Genomic DNA, 15908 nt, shown 5'->3' on the forward strand with positions numbered 1-15908 from the left:
GGCTAAACTGGGGTGACTCCCAGCTAATGACCCTGCAGATAGCAATTTGGCACTGGCAGTAATGCCCAGCAGTTTTTACCATCATCCTGTTTCTAATCACACACACACACACACACACACACACACACACACACACACACACACACACACACACACACACACACACATATATATATAGATATAATACACACACACACCTACAATTTTATTAGGAACACCATACTAATACTGTGTTTGACCCCCTTTCGCCCTCAGACCTGCCTTAATTCTACGTGGCATTGATTCAACAAGGTGCTGAAAGCATTCTTTAGAAATGTTGGCTCATATTGATAGGATAGCATCTTGCAGTTGATGGAGATTTGTGGGATGCAGATCCAGGGCACGAAGCCCCATTCCACCACATCCCAAAGATGCTCTATTGGGTTGAGATCTGGTGACTGTGGAGGCCATTTTAGTACAGTGAACTCATTGTCATGTTCAAGAAACCAATTTGAAATTATTTGAGCTTTGTGACATGGTGCATTACCCTGCTGGAAGTAGCCATCAGAGGATGGGTACATGGTGGTCATAAAGGGATGGACATGGTCAGAAACAATGCTCAGGTAGGCCGTGGCATTTAAACGATGCCCAATTGGCACTAAGGGGCCAAAAGTGTGCCAAGAAAACATCCCCCACACCATTACACCACCACCACCAGCCTGCACAGTGGTAACAAGGCATGATGGATCCATGGTCTCATTCTGTTTACCCCAAATTCAGACTCTACCATCTGAATGTCTCTACAGAAATCCAATCTTTAACTGTTCAATTTTGGTGAGCTTGTGCAAATTGAAGCCTGTTTTGCCTATTTTTTAGTGTAGATGAGTGGTACCTGGTGGGGTCTTCTGCTGTTGTAGCCCATCCGCCTCAAGGTTGTGCGTGTTGTGGCTTCACAAAGGCTTTGCTGCATACCTCGGTTGTAACGAGTGGTTATTTCAGTCAAAGTTGCTCTTCTATCAGCTTGAATCAGTCGGCCCATTCTCCTCTTACTTCTAGCATCAGCAAGGCATTTTCGCCCACAGGACTGCCGCATACTGGATGTTTTTCCCTTTTCACACCATTCTTTGTAAACCCTAGAAATGGTTGTGCGTGATAATCCCATTAACTGAGCAGATTGGGAAATACTTAGACCGGCCAGTCTGGCACCATCAACCATGCCACGCTCAAAATTGCTTAAATTACCTTTCTTTCCCATTCTGACATTCAGTTTGGAGTTCAGGAGATTGTCTTGACCAGGACTACACCCCTAAAGGCATTGAAGCAACTGCCATGCTATTGGTTGATTAGATAATTTAATTAATGAGAAATTAAACAGGTGTTCCTAATAATCTTTTAGGTGAGTATATATATACCGATCAGGCATAACATTATGATTACTGACAGGTGAAGTGAATTATGCTGATTATCTCTTAATCACAGCAACTTTTAGTGGGTGGGATATATTAGGCAGCAAGTGAACATTTTGTCCTCAAAGGTGATGTGTTACAAGCAGGAAAAATGGGCAAACCTAAGGATTTGTGCGAGTTTGACAAGGGACAAATAGTGATGGCTAGACGACAGGGTCAGAGCATCTCCAAAACTGCAGCTCTTGTGAGCTGTTCCCGATCTACAGTGGTCAGTATCTATCAAAAGTGGCCCAAGGAAGGAACAGTGGTGAACCGGTGACGGAGTCATGCACTGCCAAGGCTTATTGATGCACGTGGGAAGCGAAGGCTAGCCTTTGTGGTCTGATCAAAAAGACAAGCTACTATACTTGTTGCATATGTGGCTGTATAGCCATAAACCAGTCAGGGTGCCCATGCTGGTCCCTGTCCACTGCTGAAAGCGTCAACAGTGAGCACGTGAGCATCAGAAGGTGGCCTGGTCTGATGAATCATGTGGATGGCCTAGTGTGTTTGTTTCGCTTATGTGGGGAACACATGGAAGCACAAGGATGCACAATGGGAAAAAGGCAAGCCGGCGAAGGCAGTGTGATGCTTTGGGCAATGCTCTACTGGGAAACCTTGGGTCCTGCCAACCATGTGGATGTTACTTTGACACGTACAACGTACCTAAGCATTGTTAAAGACCACATACGCCCTTTCATGGAAACGGTATTCCCTGGTAGCTGTGGCCTCTTTCAGCAGGATAATGCTCCACAAAGCAAAAACAGTTCAGGAATGGTTTGAGGAGCACAACAATGAGTTTGGGGTGTTTACTTAGCCTCCAAATTCCACAAACTCACTGTCTTAAAGGATCTGCTGCTTATAACCTGGTGCCAGGTGCCACACCGTCAGGGGTCTAATGGAGTCCATGCCTTGACAGGTCAGGGCTGTTTTGTCAGCAAAAGTGGGGCCAACACAATATTAGGGAATGTTTTTATTGTTTTGAATGGTTTCTGAAAGACACTGAAGAATCATTTTTAATTGTATTTACATTTTACAGATTAAATAAATGTTGCCTTGGTGAATGTAAGATACTTCTTTCAAAACAATATTAAAAACATTTAACCCTTGTTTAGATAGTAATGAATATGGCAGACTTACACAAAAATGGTTGCACATCTCTGGAAATGCAACAGAATAGACGTATATTATTAGAAGCATTGTGGAGAATCAACTTGTCTTCTATAGGTTTCATTGCAGTAAATTCAGATCTCAAATCAAATGGCCCGGAAAGCAGTGACCTTTTCATCTTTAATACAGTCACTTGTAAAATACCGGCTGTTCATTTGCATTGGGAGTTTGATTGTGGGGCGTGTTTTTATTTAGTGTATCTGTTGCATGTCTAGAGAATGTTTCCCATGAAGTCTCTCTGCTCCGTCCGTCCTGTCATTCATTACGTCGGTGTCTGTCCTGACTCCTCCCTCCCAGTGAAGGATCAGTGACCGTGAATGAGAGGAGTGTCGCTAACCCCATAGTCCTCATACAGCACCAGAAGCAGGTTTTGCACTCAGAAGGCGACACAGGCCTGTGCTCCTCATCCAGAGTCATTCTTCATCTGCGACTGACGCACCTGTGTGGATGACTGGAAACCCACAGAAGAGAGTCTTTCCTGCGTTGTGGTAAGTGACCAGTGTTTGGCCTTAATGTCGGTTTAAATCCTGAAAGTATTTTCTACCCTTTCATTTAACTTTTTTTCATTCATTTAGTTAATATATTGCCAAGTTGTACATGTCAATTGTACATTTTTTTGTTAGTGTTGCTATACCTGTTTATGAATGTATATCAGTAAATCTGGAAATAGCATGATGGAGAAGTCAGATTTAATATTGTCCATCTATTTTTGTATTTTATTTACAAAAAAACATTATTCACAGAGCATTCTGTTACTCACTATCAAAGACTTTACAAACATTTTAGTATCAGATTGTGTTTCTTAGATTCATAGAGATGACTGTACGCAGTGAAACTGGAGAACTTTGTCTGATGTATGCTAAATTAAAGTGTCCTCTCAAGGGCGAGACACAGATTGCATTGAGGTTTGCATGTTTTTCTTGCTCTTCAGCATTTCGTTTGTTCTCTGGCTTGTCTGAATTTGCTCTCCAGTTGTTGTTTTTTTGCCAAAAAATGACAGCAACATCTAATTAATTAATAATGCACTGATATTTGAAGCCAGCTCAATATATAGAACCTATCATAAGAAATCCATTGTTTGCAGTGTGAATACAGTGTATATGTTGATCTACCAATCTGTGAAACTAGTGAAGGATAAATCTAAAGATCAGCTGTGGATTTAAAATAGCCCTTTATAGGTATTTTGGGCATTAAGAATTTATTTGGCTTGGATCTGCCCTGTCATTGGTCAGAACAGGAATCAGATTGGCACCCTGTGGATTTTGGACTAAGAAGTTCTTAATTTGGCCTGATCCAAATCATGTTTAAACATGTCCTATACTTTAAACAATAAGGCTTACATCTTAATAGGAGGCATCAGGAGTGTGTTTTTAATGTTAATGAAATTTAAAAACGGTTTACATGGAGTTTTTCCACCATGTTTGCTCTTTTAGCTTTTATTTATATATTCGTCAGCAGTTAAATGCTGACAGGTTTTTTGTTTGAAGGTCACAGTTTGAAATGATTAATTGATTATTAAATTGGATTTGTGTTAATAAATTGGTTTAGGCGGCATCATTGTAGTGGTTTTAGTGGATGTATAACACAACGCTGATTATTCAGAGGCAAAACCTTTAATGAAGTTCAGTTGCTTAAAAAAAAGTAATAGACACCCCTCCATTTTTTTCTACTTCTTAATTATTTAATTAAAGGCACAATATGTAAGATCTTTGGATTATGATATCCAAAACCACTAGGACAATATTATATATTTTGTTGACTTGTTTACTTACATCATCCCAAATGTTTTCAAGAATATTTAAATCCAGAGAATATTTTAAACAGGACACGAACCGTTAATGACATCATATCCGCGGTACCCTTGATTTCCTTGAAAGCATAGAAACACCAAAGATTCTTTAATATAGTATGCGTTTGGTTACATTCATCAACAGAAAACTAATGATTGTTATACAGATCAGCACAGTTAGTCTTACTGTTTAAATCTTGTTTTCATGATTTACCGCGAGCACCATGTTTTACCACACCTAATATTGATCTATCTTTCTGCAGTGAGCAATAAGTGTCTCATAGTAGCCGTCGAGCGAACATACAGAGTAGCATTATAACATAACTGTAAATGTAAAATTATTTGTTTGTTTACAATTTCATTTATTTGAATTTGAATGGTAATGATATTCTTATGTTTTTGAGGTCTTATGTAAATACTTTAATGCATGAATGATCATCATTCCGTTTTATGTTGCATATCAATGATATTTGATATCATGGTATCACCACAGTGGTTTTGTGAGGGAAATGAAAATAAATGTGTGGTGGCTCTTCAACATACAAACCCTGTCTGGTATTTATTAGTCTGTTTAACCCCTGTCTCGGCTCTTCCCCCTATCCCCTGCGTCCAGAGTGTGCAGTCTTTATTTTCAGACGTCAACTGGTTTAATTAGACAGTAAAATATTAATGTCCTTGTGGATGCTGCACTATTCAGCACGTTTATCCCTGTCGCACCTGCGTGTCCGGCCCAGAATAACCAGTTAGACTTACAGGAACTACACCAGGGCCTGGACCAGGGTTAACTAAAACATTTGAACATAGATGATAGATAGATAGATAGATAGATAGATAGATAGATAGATAGATAGATAGATAGATAGATAGATAGATAGATAGATAGATAGATAGATAGATAGATAGATAGATAGATAGATAGATAGATAGATAGATAGATAGATAGATAGATAGATAGATCTGTCTTCATAAAGATGGCTTAAAGAGATCATGTTTATCATGAGGTCATAGGTTAGCTGTTTTCAATGGGAAGTTAAACAGAGGAAATGTGAAGCAGGTCGTCCAAGGCTAAATAATTTAGCATGATAATGTTTACAGGTGCTATTGTTCTGTTAGTTTTCCTTTTTTGTGCACTTTAATATACTGCCCTTGCTTTTGATATGGTTATTGTTTGTTTCTGTTCACCAGGTTATTAAGAACTCAATGTCAGCAGTGGCATTTGTGTGTTTGTGTTACACACAAACGGCTGTTTGCTAGTATTTCAGTGTTGTGTGTCCCGTTGATTAACGTCATTAAATCAGCATGACTGCAGTAAATGACGAAACACAAACCAGACCTGAGAGTCAAGTACAGAGTGACTTTAAGTTTCCATGAAATCAAAATGGTCAGCTCTTGTTTTTTTTAAAAATAAAATAAAATATAGCGATATTTATTATAAAGGATCTATCCATACACATCATTATTATTATTTTGTTTTAATTCATGTGCCTTGTAAAATCTAAACAAAATAACTTCCCCTCCCGTCTCTTCTCATCTCTGAAGACATGTTTACTGGCACGACATGTCACTCTGCTAATAGCAAACCACAACCATCCAATCCGACGTTTCACTCGTATACGTTTTAGTGTATAGGGAAGAAGCAATGTACATTTTATGCCAATTGTAATATATTTAACTGTGTATGTTTATCTTACTTTCAGTACTTTAATTTAATACGCTTTAAACTTACAACTTACGTAAAATACAAAATATTAAATTTTGATTGAATTTACAAGACAAAACTGTACGAGTAGTTGCCCTTTTGCACTCCATCTAAAAAAAATATTCTATAGATAGATAGATAGATAGACAGACAGACAGACAGACAGACAGATAGATAGATAGATAGACAGACAGACAGACAGATAGATAGATAGATAGATAGATAGATAGATAGATAGATAGATAGATAGATAGATAGATAGATAGATAGATAGATAGATAGATAGATAGATAGATAGATAGATAGATAGATAGATAGATAGATAGACTGATTGATTGATTGATTGATTGATTGATAGATAGATTGATGTATGACACTGTATGAGTGTTTTATGGAGCACTAATCTTAATGCGTGGCTCTTTTCCAGGGTCTCGTGTGGCGACGTCTGATGTCCAGGAGGAAACACAGACAGCACAGTCATGGTCATTCTACAGCAGGTACACAAATATTTCATGTCTTCATTAACACTGAATGTGTCATGATCAACACAAGGGTCAAACTCTCAGAACCAGTTTGTAATAATTTCTTTAATTATATATATAAATGAGAAACTTTAGTGTTAAAAGTATGGAAGCTTCTGTGTAGCAATATTCAATTCGCAATGCAATATACAAAATGGCAATGCAATATGTAAAATGGCAATGCATTTCAGTATTTAAATTAAAATTTTCCATACCATGTGTGCAACATTTGGAGCAAAATGATAATTAAAATTGAATAATATAATTTACATTTGCTATTTCCTACACTAATTTCAACATATAATTCCAACATATATTTTAATGATTTAAAAGTTGCAAAATTAAAATTAAAATGTATTACAAAAATTATTAGAGGTGTTTAACATGTTCAAGCAAAAATTGTAGCAAATTGATCATTTAAATGTTATTTTTCTTAATTGCATTTACACTCCCAGTTAAGATACTTGCGATTGCATTTTCATTGTATGTCCCGCAATGAATGTAGCAAAATTCAATGTGGAATTGAAAATGCAATCTGAGGCGATCAAGTCTCCTCCCCCGCCCTGTTATAGTCACCCATTTGAGCATAATTTAAATGCCACGGCCCTGTTGCTTTCCATGTCCATCAATTTATGAATTAAAAATGAATGTATTATGAAATGAAAATAGTCATATTATACTCACCCTGCTGTTGTTCCAATGCCTTCTGTCCTATATATTTCTTGGACCTCAAAAGCAGAAATTTAAATAAACATTGCCATTTTACATATTGCAATTTCCATTTTGCATATTGCATTGCGAATTGAATATTGCTACACATAGGCTTCCATATAAAAGAGTGAGTGTTATATGAGAAACAAGTGTTAGCTAGTGCCATGCTGGCTGTGAATGTGTTATGTTCTTTCGTGCCTGTAGAGGTCAGGTGGGAACATCAGTGATTTGACATTGAGACACACATGTAAACACGCGACCCAGAAATAAACCTGCTTCAGTGGAGCGGAGAACGTAAATGCTGTTAACTAATTATCTCTAATCTGATCAGGGTCTCAGTACCACATACGCTACCTCTGCCCTCATTAATTTGTCAATCGCATGGTTATGTCAGCGTGTTGTGAATTTAGCTTTCTGCTGTCTGTCTCTTTTCTTCTTTATTAGAGCTCCACTGATTAAAGTTGAGAATGTTTTGTTTTCCACAATAAACACTGTTTCTAAAGACCCTCGAATGTTGTGATAAATGACAGATCATGTTCTATAGTTCATGTTCTCTATTTCAAAGTGGTGGAGGCGAGTTCAGGACTAGACAGCACTTTTTACTGCAGTGTTAGTGTACTGGCTTATTTGTGAAGGTCGGTTTCTGTATAAACACAAACCTTAAAGTAACCTTAAATGGTTAGTTGATCCACAAATGAAAATTCTGTCATTATTTATTTACTCACCCACATGTCGTTCCAAACCTGTAAGACTTCCGTTCACCCTGGTAACACAAATAAAGTTCTTTTTAATGAAATCTAAGAGATTTTTGTCCCTCCATTAACAGTTTTGCAACTGCCACTTCAGATGTGCACTTTGTAGGACTTTTGCAGTAAAGTATCCAAAAACCTCCAGGCCAGTGTTATATGTTTTGTTCAGTTGAGTTCTCACAATATCCTAATCTTTCCTGTAGCTCAATGAGTAGAGCATGGCGCTAGCAACGCCAAGGTCATGGGTTCAATTCCCAGGGAAAGCAAGACTTGACAAAAATGTAAAATGTGTACCTTGAATACAATGTAAGTCACTTTGGATAAAGCGTCTGCCAAATGCATAAATGTAAATGTAAATGTAAATGTTTCCAACTATTTGTAAATTGTGAGAAAATTACAATTTTAATCAAGTAACCGGGGCATCTGAGGGAGTCAATTGCATTGTCAATTGCGTCATATCTGTGCTCCCCTCTGTTTCCGGTTTTATTTGGCAGAAAAGCTTTACTCTTAGCAGTGTGCAACAAGTGTCACAGCAGACACTGAGCGAACGCACAGAGTAACGTCATAATTTTAAACACACTGTGTGTGTTTAATGTATCTTATATGATAAACAGAGCTGTGTTACCTCATACTCATGACCAGAAAAGCAGAAATGGCGCCGGCGACTGTGTCCCGTCATAATAATAAAAAAGTCCCGCTGCTCACAAGCCATAAGTTTGAGTAACAATCGCTCCAGCGGTCTTGCTCAGCTCCCTCAACATTCAGTCCTGCTCTACTACGTCTATTTTGAATAGACAACCTCTAGCGGAGGGAAAAGTTACATGTAGCTTTAATACATCAAAAAGTTCATAAAGAGATTGTTAAACTAATCCATATGAATTGATCGCTTTATATGATGATCAGATTTAATTTATTCACATATAAGCATTCATCAACTCGCACATCAGTTGTGGTAAACGGAAGCTCAAGCATGTTCACTTGATGTGCAAGAACCAATGAGGTTCAATCTTGTGTGCTACGCGGCAATTTTGGGCTTCTGCTGCAAAAACCAATGAGGTTCATTCTTGTTATGCAGCAAGTTTGGGCTTCTGCTGCAAGAACCAATGAGGTTCATTCTTGTGTTATGCAAGACATTTGAGCTTCCACAAGAACCAATGAGGTTAATTCTTGTTATGCAGGAGATTTGATCTTCTACAAGAGTCAATGAGTTTCATTCTCGTGTTATGCAGCACATTTAAGCTTCTATAAGAACTAATGAGGTTCATGCTCGTGTTATGCAGCACGTTTGGGCTTCTACAAGAATTAATGAGGTTCATTCTTGTGTTATGTAGCAAGTTTGATCTGCTTCAAGAACCAATGAGGTTTATTTTTGTGTTACGCAGCATGTTTGGGCTTCTGCAAGAACCAGTGAGGTTCATTATTGTGTTATGCTGCATGTTTGAGCTAGCCTGGTCCATACCAGACTCTTGTACATTTCATTTATACAGAGAGTCTGGCCACTCTTCATTGACTAGCGTTAACTTCCTTAAAGGCAGGTACTCTGATAAAGTTTAAAACTATTGGATCTGCCCAGAGCCACTCTGGATCTGCCATAAACAATCAGTAATGTTTGGTTATGGGATTTATGTATCACAAACTTGCACACAACATCGTCATCATTCTCAGCCACTTCCTCTGTTCTTTCTCTTGACCAGAGAAAACCAGAGAATAAATCACAATCCCAGACGGAGTACTGAAGGAAAATTAAAACTGAGCGGAAGTACGGACGGCAGAGCCAAGCAATGTTTTGATCTTATGATTCTTATGCTGCTGCATATTTCAGCATCTGGAAGAATCAGTGAGGTTCATTCCGCAGCAGTTTTGATCTTTCGCAAGAACCAATGAGGTTTGTTCTGGTTAGGCTTCTGCTTATGTTCACTGACCAATGTTTAAATGTGAATAAAAGCCTAAATTAAATCAGCGTGTAAAGCGAGCAAGTCTCTTTTCAGGAATTCTTTTTTACAGTAAAAACTATTAATTAACAAAAATATACAATAAATTGATGTTTTAAGCAATCATTTATTGCAGCTAAAAGAAAACGTAATTCATAAATTGTATGACATTATAAAATATTATACAAATATTATACACATAATATTTATACAAATGTGACAACGTACCCCATCTAAAAAATGTATTGAAAATATGATATATATATTATATATTTGTCCTGAGAAAAGTGTTCAAACCTTTCTTCATTATACAGTGACTCTTCTAATAATTGCTTGTAATTGCTTGTTTTTTGTTTGTTTGTTTGTTTTTAACACAGTTATTTTGGCTTGGAATTTTGTTTGTTGGAAATATAAACTGAATTTATAAATGCTTTTGAAATGAAAAACTTTGCGTTTAATAAACACTTTTTTTAATGAAGAATAAAGTTTGGGGTGGGGAGCATGCAAAATAATCCGGTTCTTTAATCCACGGCCTTTGAGGTTATTGTGAGTGTACACAAATAAATAAAGACAGTTTATAATTTATAATTATGTCTTGAACTTATTTGTTGGATAAAAGAGTATTGAGTTTTTTCCGCTGTCATAAAGGTAAAAAATCGCCGGCACCTTCGTCGGACAGAGAGGGTTAAAGAAATCTATTTAGTTTAGGTTTAAATATTAGCCTATGATATAATTTTTATTTCATATTTTGATTATGAAAAGTGAGCAGCATAAGGTAGCTATTATAAGATGAGCAATATGTCTAAAGACATGGAGTGGGTTCAGACATGATTTTGACCACTTCATTTTTTCATGTTTTGATTTTTAGAAAGTCCTTCTTTAAAGTAAATTTAGTTTCGTATTAATTGTATTTTAATTGTAATCAATGTTTAGTCAATAATTGCTGGTGTATTTAATAAATAAGAAGCAAACCAAGAAAGCAGAGAATGGACTGATGTGCGTAACGTACCCACTGGCCTGTTTCTGCGACCTTTGAGTGAAGCTGAAATAATAGTCTTTCTGTTTTTAATACATGTCTTAAATATATGGCTAAATTACAGGCCTATAGATAGTTATGATATTTGTGGCTGTACCAGGGTCTGTCAAAATTACACCACTGAGGCTAATCATAAGTGGTCCATTTTGAAAATGGTCATCTGTTATGAACTGAAAGCTACATCAATAAATTTCATGCTATGGGCACTGTCACTGATACAGACAGCGGAAAATTACGCTGAGCTTGCTTCTGCTTTTCAAGCATAGTGTGACAAAGGCACATATGCTATATGCTGTAAATTGTCTAATGTGGATAAAAGCATATTTTGTACACATCACTATACAAGACATGTCCTTATTAGGAGAAAATATATGTAGGTTTTAAGAGAAAAAAGTTTTTTGTAATTTTTTTATTTTTGGACTAAAATGTATTTTTGATGCTTCAGAAAATTCTAACTTACCCACTGATGTCATATGGACTACTTTGATGATGTTTTTATTACCTTTCTGGACATGGACAGTATACCGTACATACATTTTCATTGGAGGGACAGAAAGTTTTTGGACTAAATATAAAATATCTTAAACTGTGTTCCGAAGATCTTACAGGTGTGGAACGACATGATGGTGAGTCAATAATTACATAACTTTTGGGTGAACTAACCCTTTAAATGGTTGGCTTGCGTTAAATAGAGTGACATCTACAAATCTATGTCCAGCCTAGCCAGTGTACTGGCAAACACGTACATTTTGCAGGGTAATTGTAGGTTATTTTGTAAACTTGCTGGTCCATTGGCTCTGCGTTTGTAGGATGTGTCAGTGCAGTGCAAACCTCATGAACACAGAACTCCTCTCATCTGCCTTTATGTGTCTATAATCGCTGCTGACAGGACCTCATTTTTAGGACAAGGATGTGGTCATTCATGAGCTGATGAGGGTATGAGGGAACCTTCTCGCCTCTCACTGTCACAGTGGAACGAATGCTTATGGTGATATGTCACTTTAAAGAACACAGACTGAAACGAGAATTATAACGGTCAGCAGATGCCGTAACAGGACAGTGTGTTTGGAATGGGGTTACAATGGAGATAAAGGGGGCCAAAGCACAGGGAAGGGACTTGAAAACACGCAGATTGAGTTACAAGTATCCCACATTAATACAGGTAAGGCAGGAGATTAACGGTGTTAATGGTTACAAATATGACTTTTAACATGCATAAACAAGAGCTTCCACATATGTATTATTTCATAATGGCGGGATTGCCTGTGAATGAGAAATCACAAAAGGTGAATCTCATGAGAGCATTTCCAGGAGTTGTTTTCCCCAAAATGACAGGGGAAAAAAAAATAGATTATATTTTTCAGTAAGAAAGTGAAGACTTCCAGGATCATAATTTAATGACAGGTACTCTATAACTGTGTAAAATACATTTAAATGGTAAATTACTTTATTAGCATTTCTTGAACTGCATTATATTATAAAATCATAGGTAACACTTCATTTTACAGTGTCTGTTATGACACAAACCTTAAACCTATACCTTATATAGTAAGTAAGTACGTGTAATTAATTACTATAACTTAGAACATAATTGTATAATTAGACTGTAACAAGGACACCGCAAAATGAAGTGTCAGCAAAATCATGTGATTTAAACTATGTAATCTAATGAGCATTAACACTGAAAGTAACTAGGGGATGAGATGAGAATGAGAATTTAGGGGGAACATTTGCTTATTCACTATGAAAATGATGTAAAAATATACATGGGTCATTTATAGGCTTTACTTTTTATGCAAAGTATAATTTATTTTCTTTTTCTTTTGATTTTTGGCTGAAATATGACCTGGACATGTTCTTGACAAACGACTGAGAGATTCACCCTAAATGAATTGCTGTACTGCTCTACTGTATTTATTTTTACCAGTATTATTTATATATTATAGTATTTTATTTTTATTTTTACAGCTTTTATTTTATATTTTAGTTTTCATTTTAATTTTAGTTTTATTATAGTAATTTTGTTATGCGCTTTTATAATTTTTATTAGTTTTTTCTTTAGTTTAAAAAAATCTATTTTGCTTTAATTAATTTTTATTTCAGCTTTAGTAACTTTAATATTTCAAACTATTTTAATAGAAAACATATTTTATATTTAATTTCTAAGTTTAAGTTTTTTATTTAATATTTATGTTTTATTTTATTTCAGCTTTATTTCAATTAGCAAAAGCTATTTTAATACTTTTAGTTAAGAATATTAATACAGATTTTTTACTATTGATTAATCCGGAGCCCTGCACATGACATGTAAGAAAAAAAAAAAGTAAATTGTGCACACAAATTACTAATTAATTCCCTCGATTTATTAATCATGCACAGTTTTATAAGCTCTAATTGCTTTTTTACTCATGCAATTACACAAAATTGAACAATAAAGCTCAAAATCATTTTTAAAGCAAGAAATTTTATGTTTGGAGTCTGACGGTTTCATTTCTTGAATTTGAAATGTTCCCATTAATATTAATAATTGTATGAAGTATTCCTTATCTTTCTCAATCCCATAATCATTTAAGTATATTATGTCAAATCCACTCAGCTGCAAATCAATGTAATTTCTTTATTAATTAAATGCTCCACATCATTCCAAAATATTTTTGTGTGTATACAATGGAAAAATAAATATAAAACAGATTCCTTTTCACCATTACAGAAATGACAAGAGTCTAATTTTACTTTGCTAGTCTGAGGAACATAATCTAACATATTCTAAAAAATATATCTTTATTTATGTAGGCTATATATATTTTTCATTATAATGCATCAAGCAGTAAAGCTGACCTAAATGACAGAACAGATATAACTAATACAAGAATGAAATTACATCAAACCAGTATGTAAAGTTTCACAAACACAACAAGAAAGAAAGAAAAAAAGATAATACTTTAAACACATACAGAGAAAACAATTATGCATAATCATCATTATATTTTAAGAATCTGTCACTTTTCTTGTTTTTAACCAATCTAAGAGATTTGAGAAATGCATCAATTTCAATTAAGAAATGATAAAAGAGTAGGCTGCGAGTTGGAGAATTTTTGCCTATGAATAAATAGTTAGAGGAACATATTCCAGTCATTTAGTGCCCATCCAATGACATCATCCTTTTCATTCTCCACCCACTCAAAGAGAATTACAAGTGGGCGGGGCCAACAGAACAGACACTCCCCCTGAGTGAGTGCAGTGCAGTCATCCATGCAGAGCCAAGAAAGAAACCAGCATGCACATATTTATGCTTTATATACATATTTGCTTGCTTTACATTTGCTACACTGATTTACAGGTGCAGCTTATTGAGAGAGTTTCTTATGGTTTGAATTTAAATGCAAAATGGTTTAATTGCTTTGGCATTGCATATGAATATTATGCTGTAATGTCACAGTTTGGCAATGAATGTTCACTGAGGCGGAATGTTTGGCAGCTTTTTAATGGTGGTGGTTGCAGTGAAATACCAGCTGTCCTAAGAACATAAAGCATCTATGTTTTGTTTGACCTTTGCCTAATTTTGTCATTTAAATGCTAATTAATACCAATCCAGACCAAGTTTTAAATTTCATGGCAAGACCAAAATGATTTACTGTTAAGTCAAGCATCAGTATTACTGCTCATTCTGGGTTAGCGGGTTGAACAGTTCTTTGTTTTATTTATTTTTTCCTCAAAAGTTAACCAAACGCTTAATGAGACATATGTTTGCATTGCCTGGCACTGCATAGAAAATATGAAAATATATTCTTTATTGTTTGGGATATGCATGCATGCAAAAATAGAACATGTGACCAGGGTTTGCCAAGAGGGGGCGATCTTACGTGTAGATATGAGCTCAAGTAAACTCAACATTATAGAGGTAGGGCACATCATAGATATCCATGGGGCACATTATGAAACTGACGATGCCAGGCTTCTTTTTTATTGTTTGTTTGTGCTACCGCTCAGTAATGCATTTCAGATTTAGTTGCAGAGTGTTTTATGACACACATCCATGAATTGTCTCCTGTTTCATTACACCAACTGTAGTACAGCAGTATTGTTTGTCGGGATAATGCATGTCTATATAACTAACAAAAACGTCTTTCGCCTCGTTACTGAACGTCGTGCTGATCGTTTGCACTTGCTGAATAATTTACCCACGCTGTTATCTTATACACCTGTACTTGTAGGGCTATAAATGTTCACCATTATGTTTTCATCACGTTTGAATTGGATCACCCAATAGTTTAATATACGAAGCACTAATATAGCAGGGGTATTTAATTGGAGGAACAATCTTTAAATATGCTTGCAATTATCTGAACTGAGCTTTTTTCAGGAGTTGTTATGTTGTGTGCCACTGCATTTTTGGCAAGTTGGTGGGCTCAATCCTGTCATAAACGATCAATTCTAGTAAAAGTAGTCATCAAAACTTGCTTTGACTATAAGAGCATCACGAAGGATAAAAAAAAGACCTTCTGAGTCTGAAAAAGTCTGATAATATTTTGTTGCATTTGTGCACTTAGCCTATAAGATTGGACAAACAGAAATCATTGAGCCAATTCATTATTTTGAGTGTCATTCATGTGTAAATATATTGCACTAGTGTTCAAAAGTCTGCTCTGTAAGATGTTCTTATGTTTTTAAACATAAAATGCTTTTTTTAATGCTCACAAAGACTGCATTTACTTAAGTAAAAAAACTTTAAAATTATTAATATCATAATTTTAAAATAACTGTTTTCCTTTTTAATAATTAAAAATGTAATGTAATTAATTTATTTATGTGATGCAAAGCTGAAATTTCAGCATCATTACTTTAATCTTCAGTATCACACGACCCTTCAGAAATCAT

At 35.6% G+C, this 15908-nt stretch overlaps 1 protein-coding gene across 1 annotated transcript in view; it reads left to right on the top strand.

Annotated features, from left to right (window-relative positions):
* Positions 1–15908, top strand: part of myo7aa (myosin VIIAa) — a 65858-nt gene that overhangs the window by 760 nt on the left and 49190 nt on the right. The window contains exons 2-3 of the mRNA XM_067419940.1: positions 2892–3082; positions 6510–6579. Coding sequence (XP_067276041.1) covers positions 6562–6579 — 18 coding nt within the window. The 5' untranslated portion in view covers positions 2892–3082; positions 6510–6561. The remainder of the gene's footprint in view (positions 1–2891; positions 3083–6509; positions 6580–15908) is intronic.

The sequence above is a fragment of the Pseudorasbora parva genome, chromosome 16 (assembly GCF_024679245.1).
Source record: "Pseudorasbora parva isolate DD20220531a chromosome 16, ASM2467924v1, whole genome shotgun sequence".
NCBI lineage: Eukaryota > Metazoa > Chordata > Actinopteri > Cypriniformes > Gobionidae > Pseudorasbora > Pseudorasbora parva.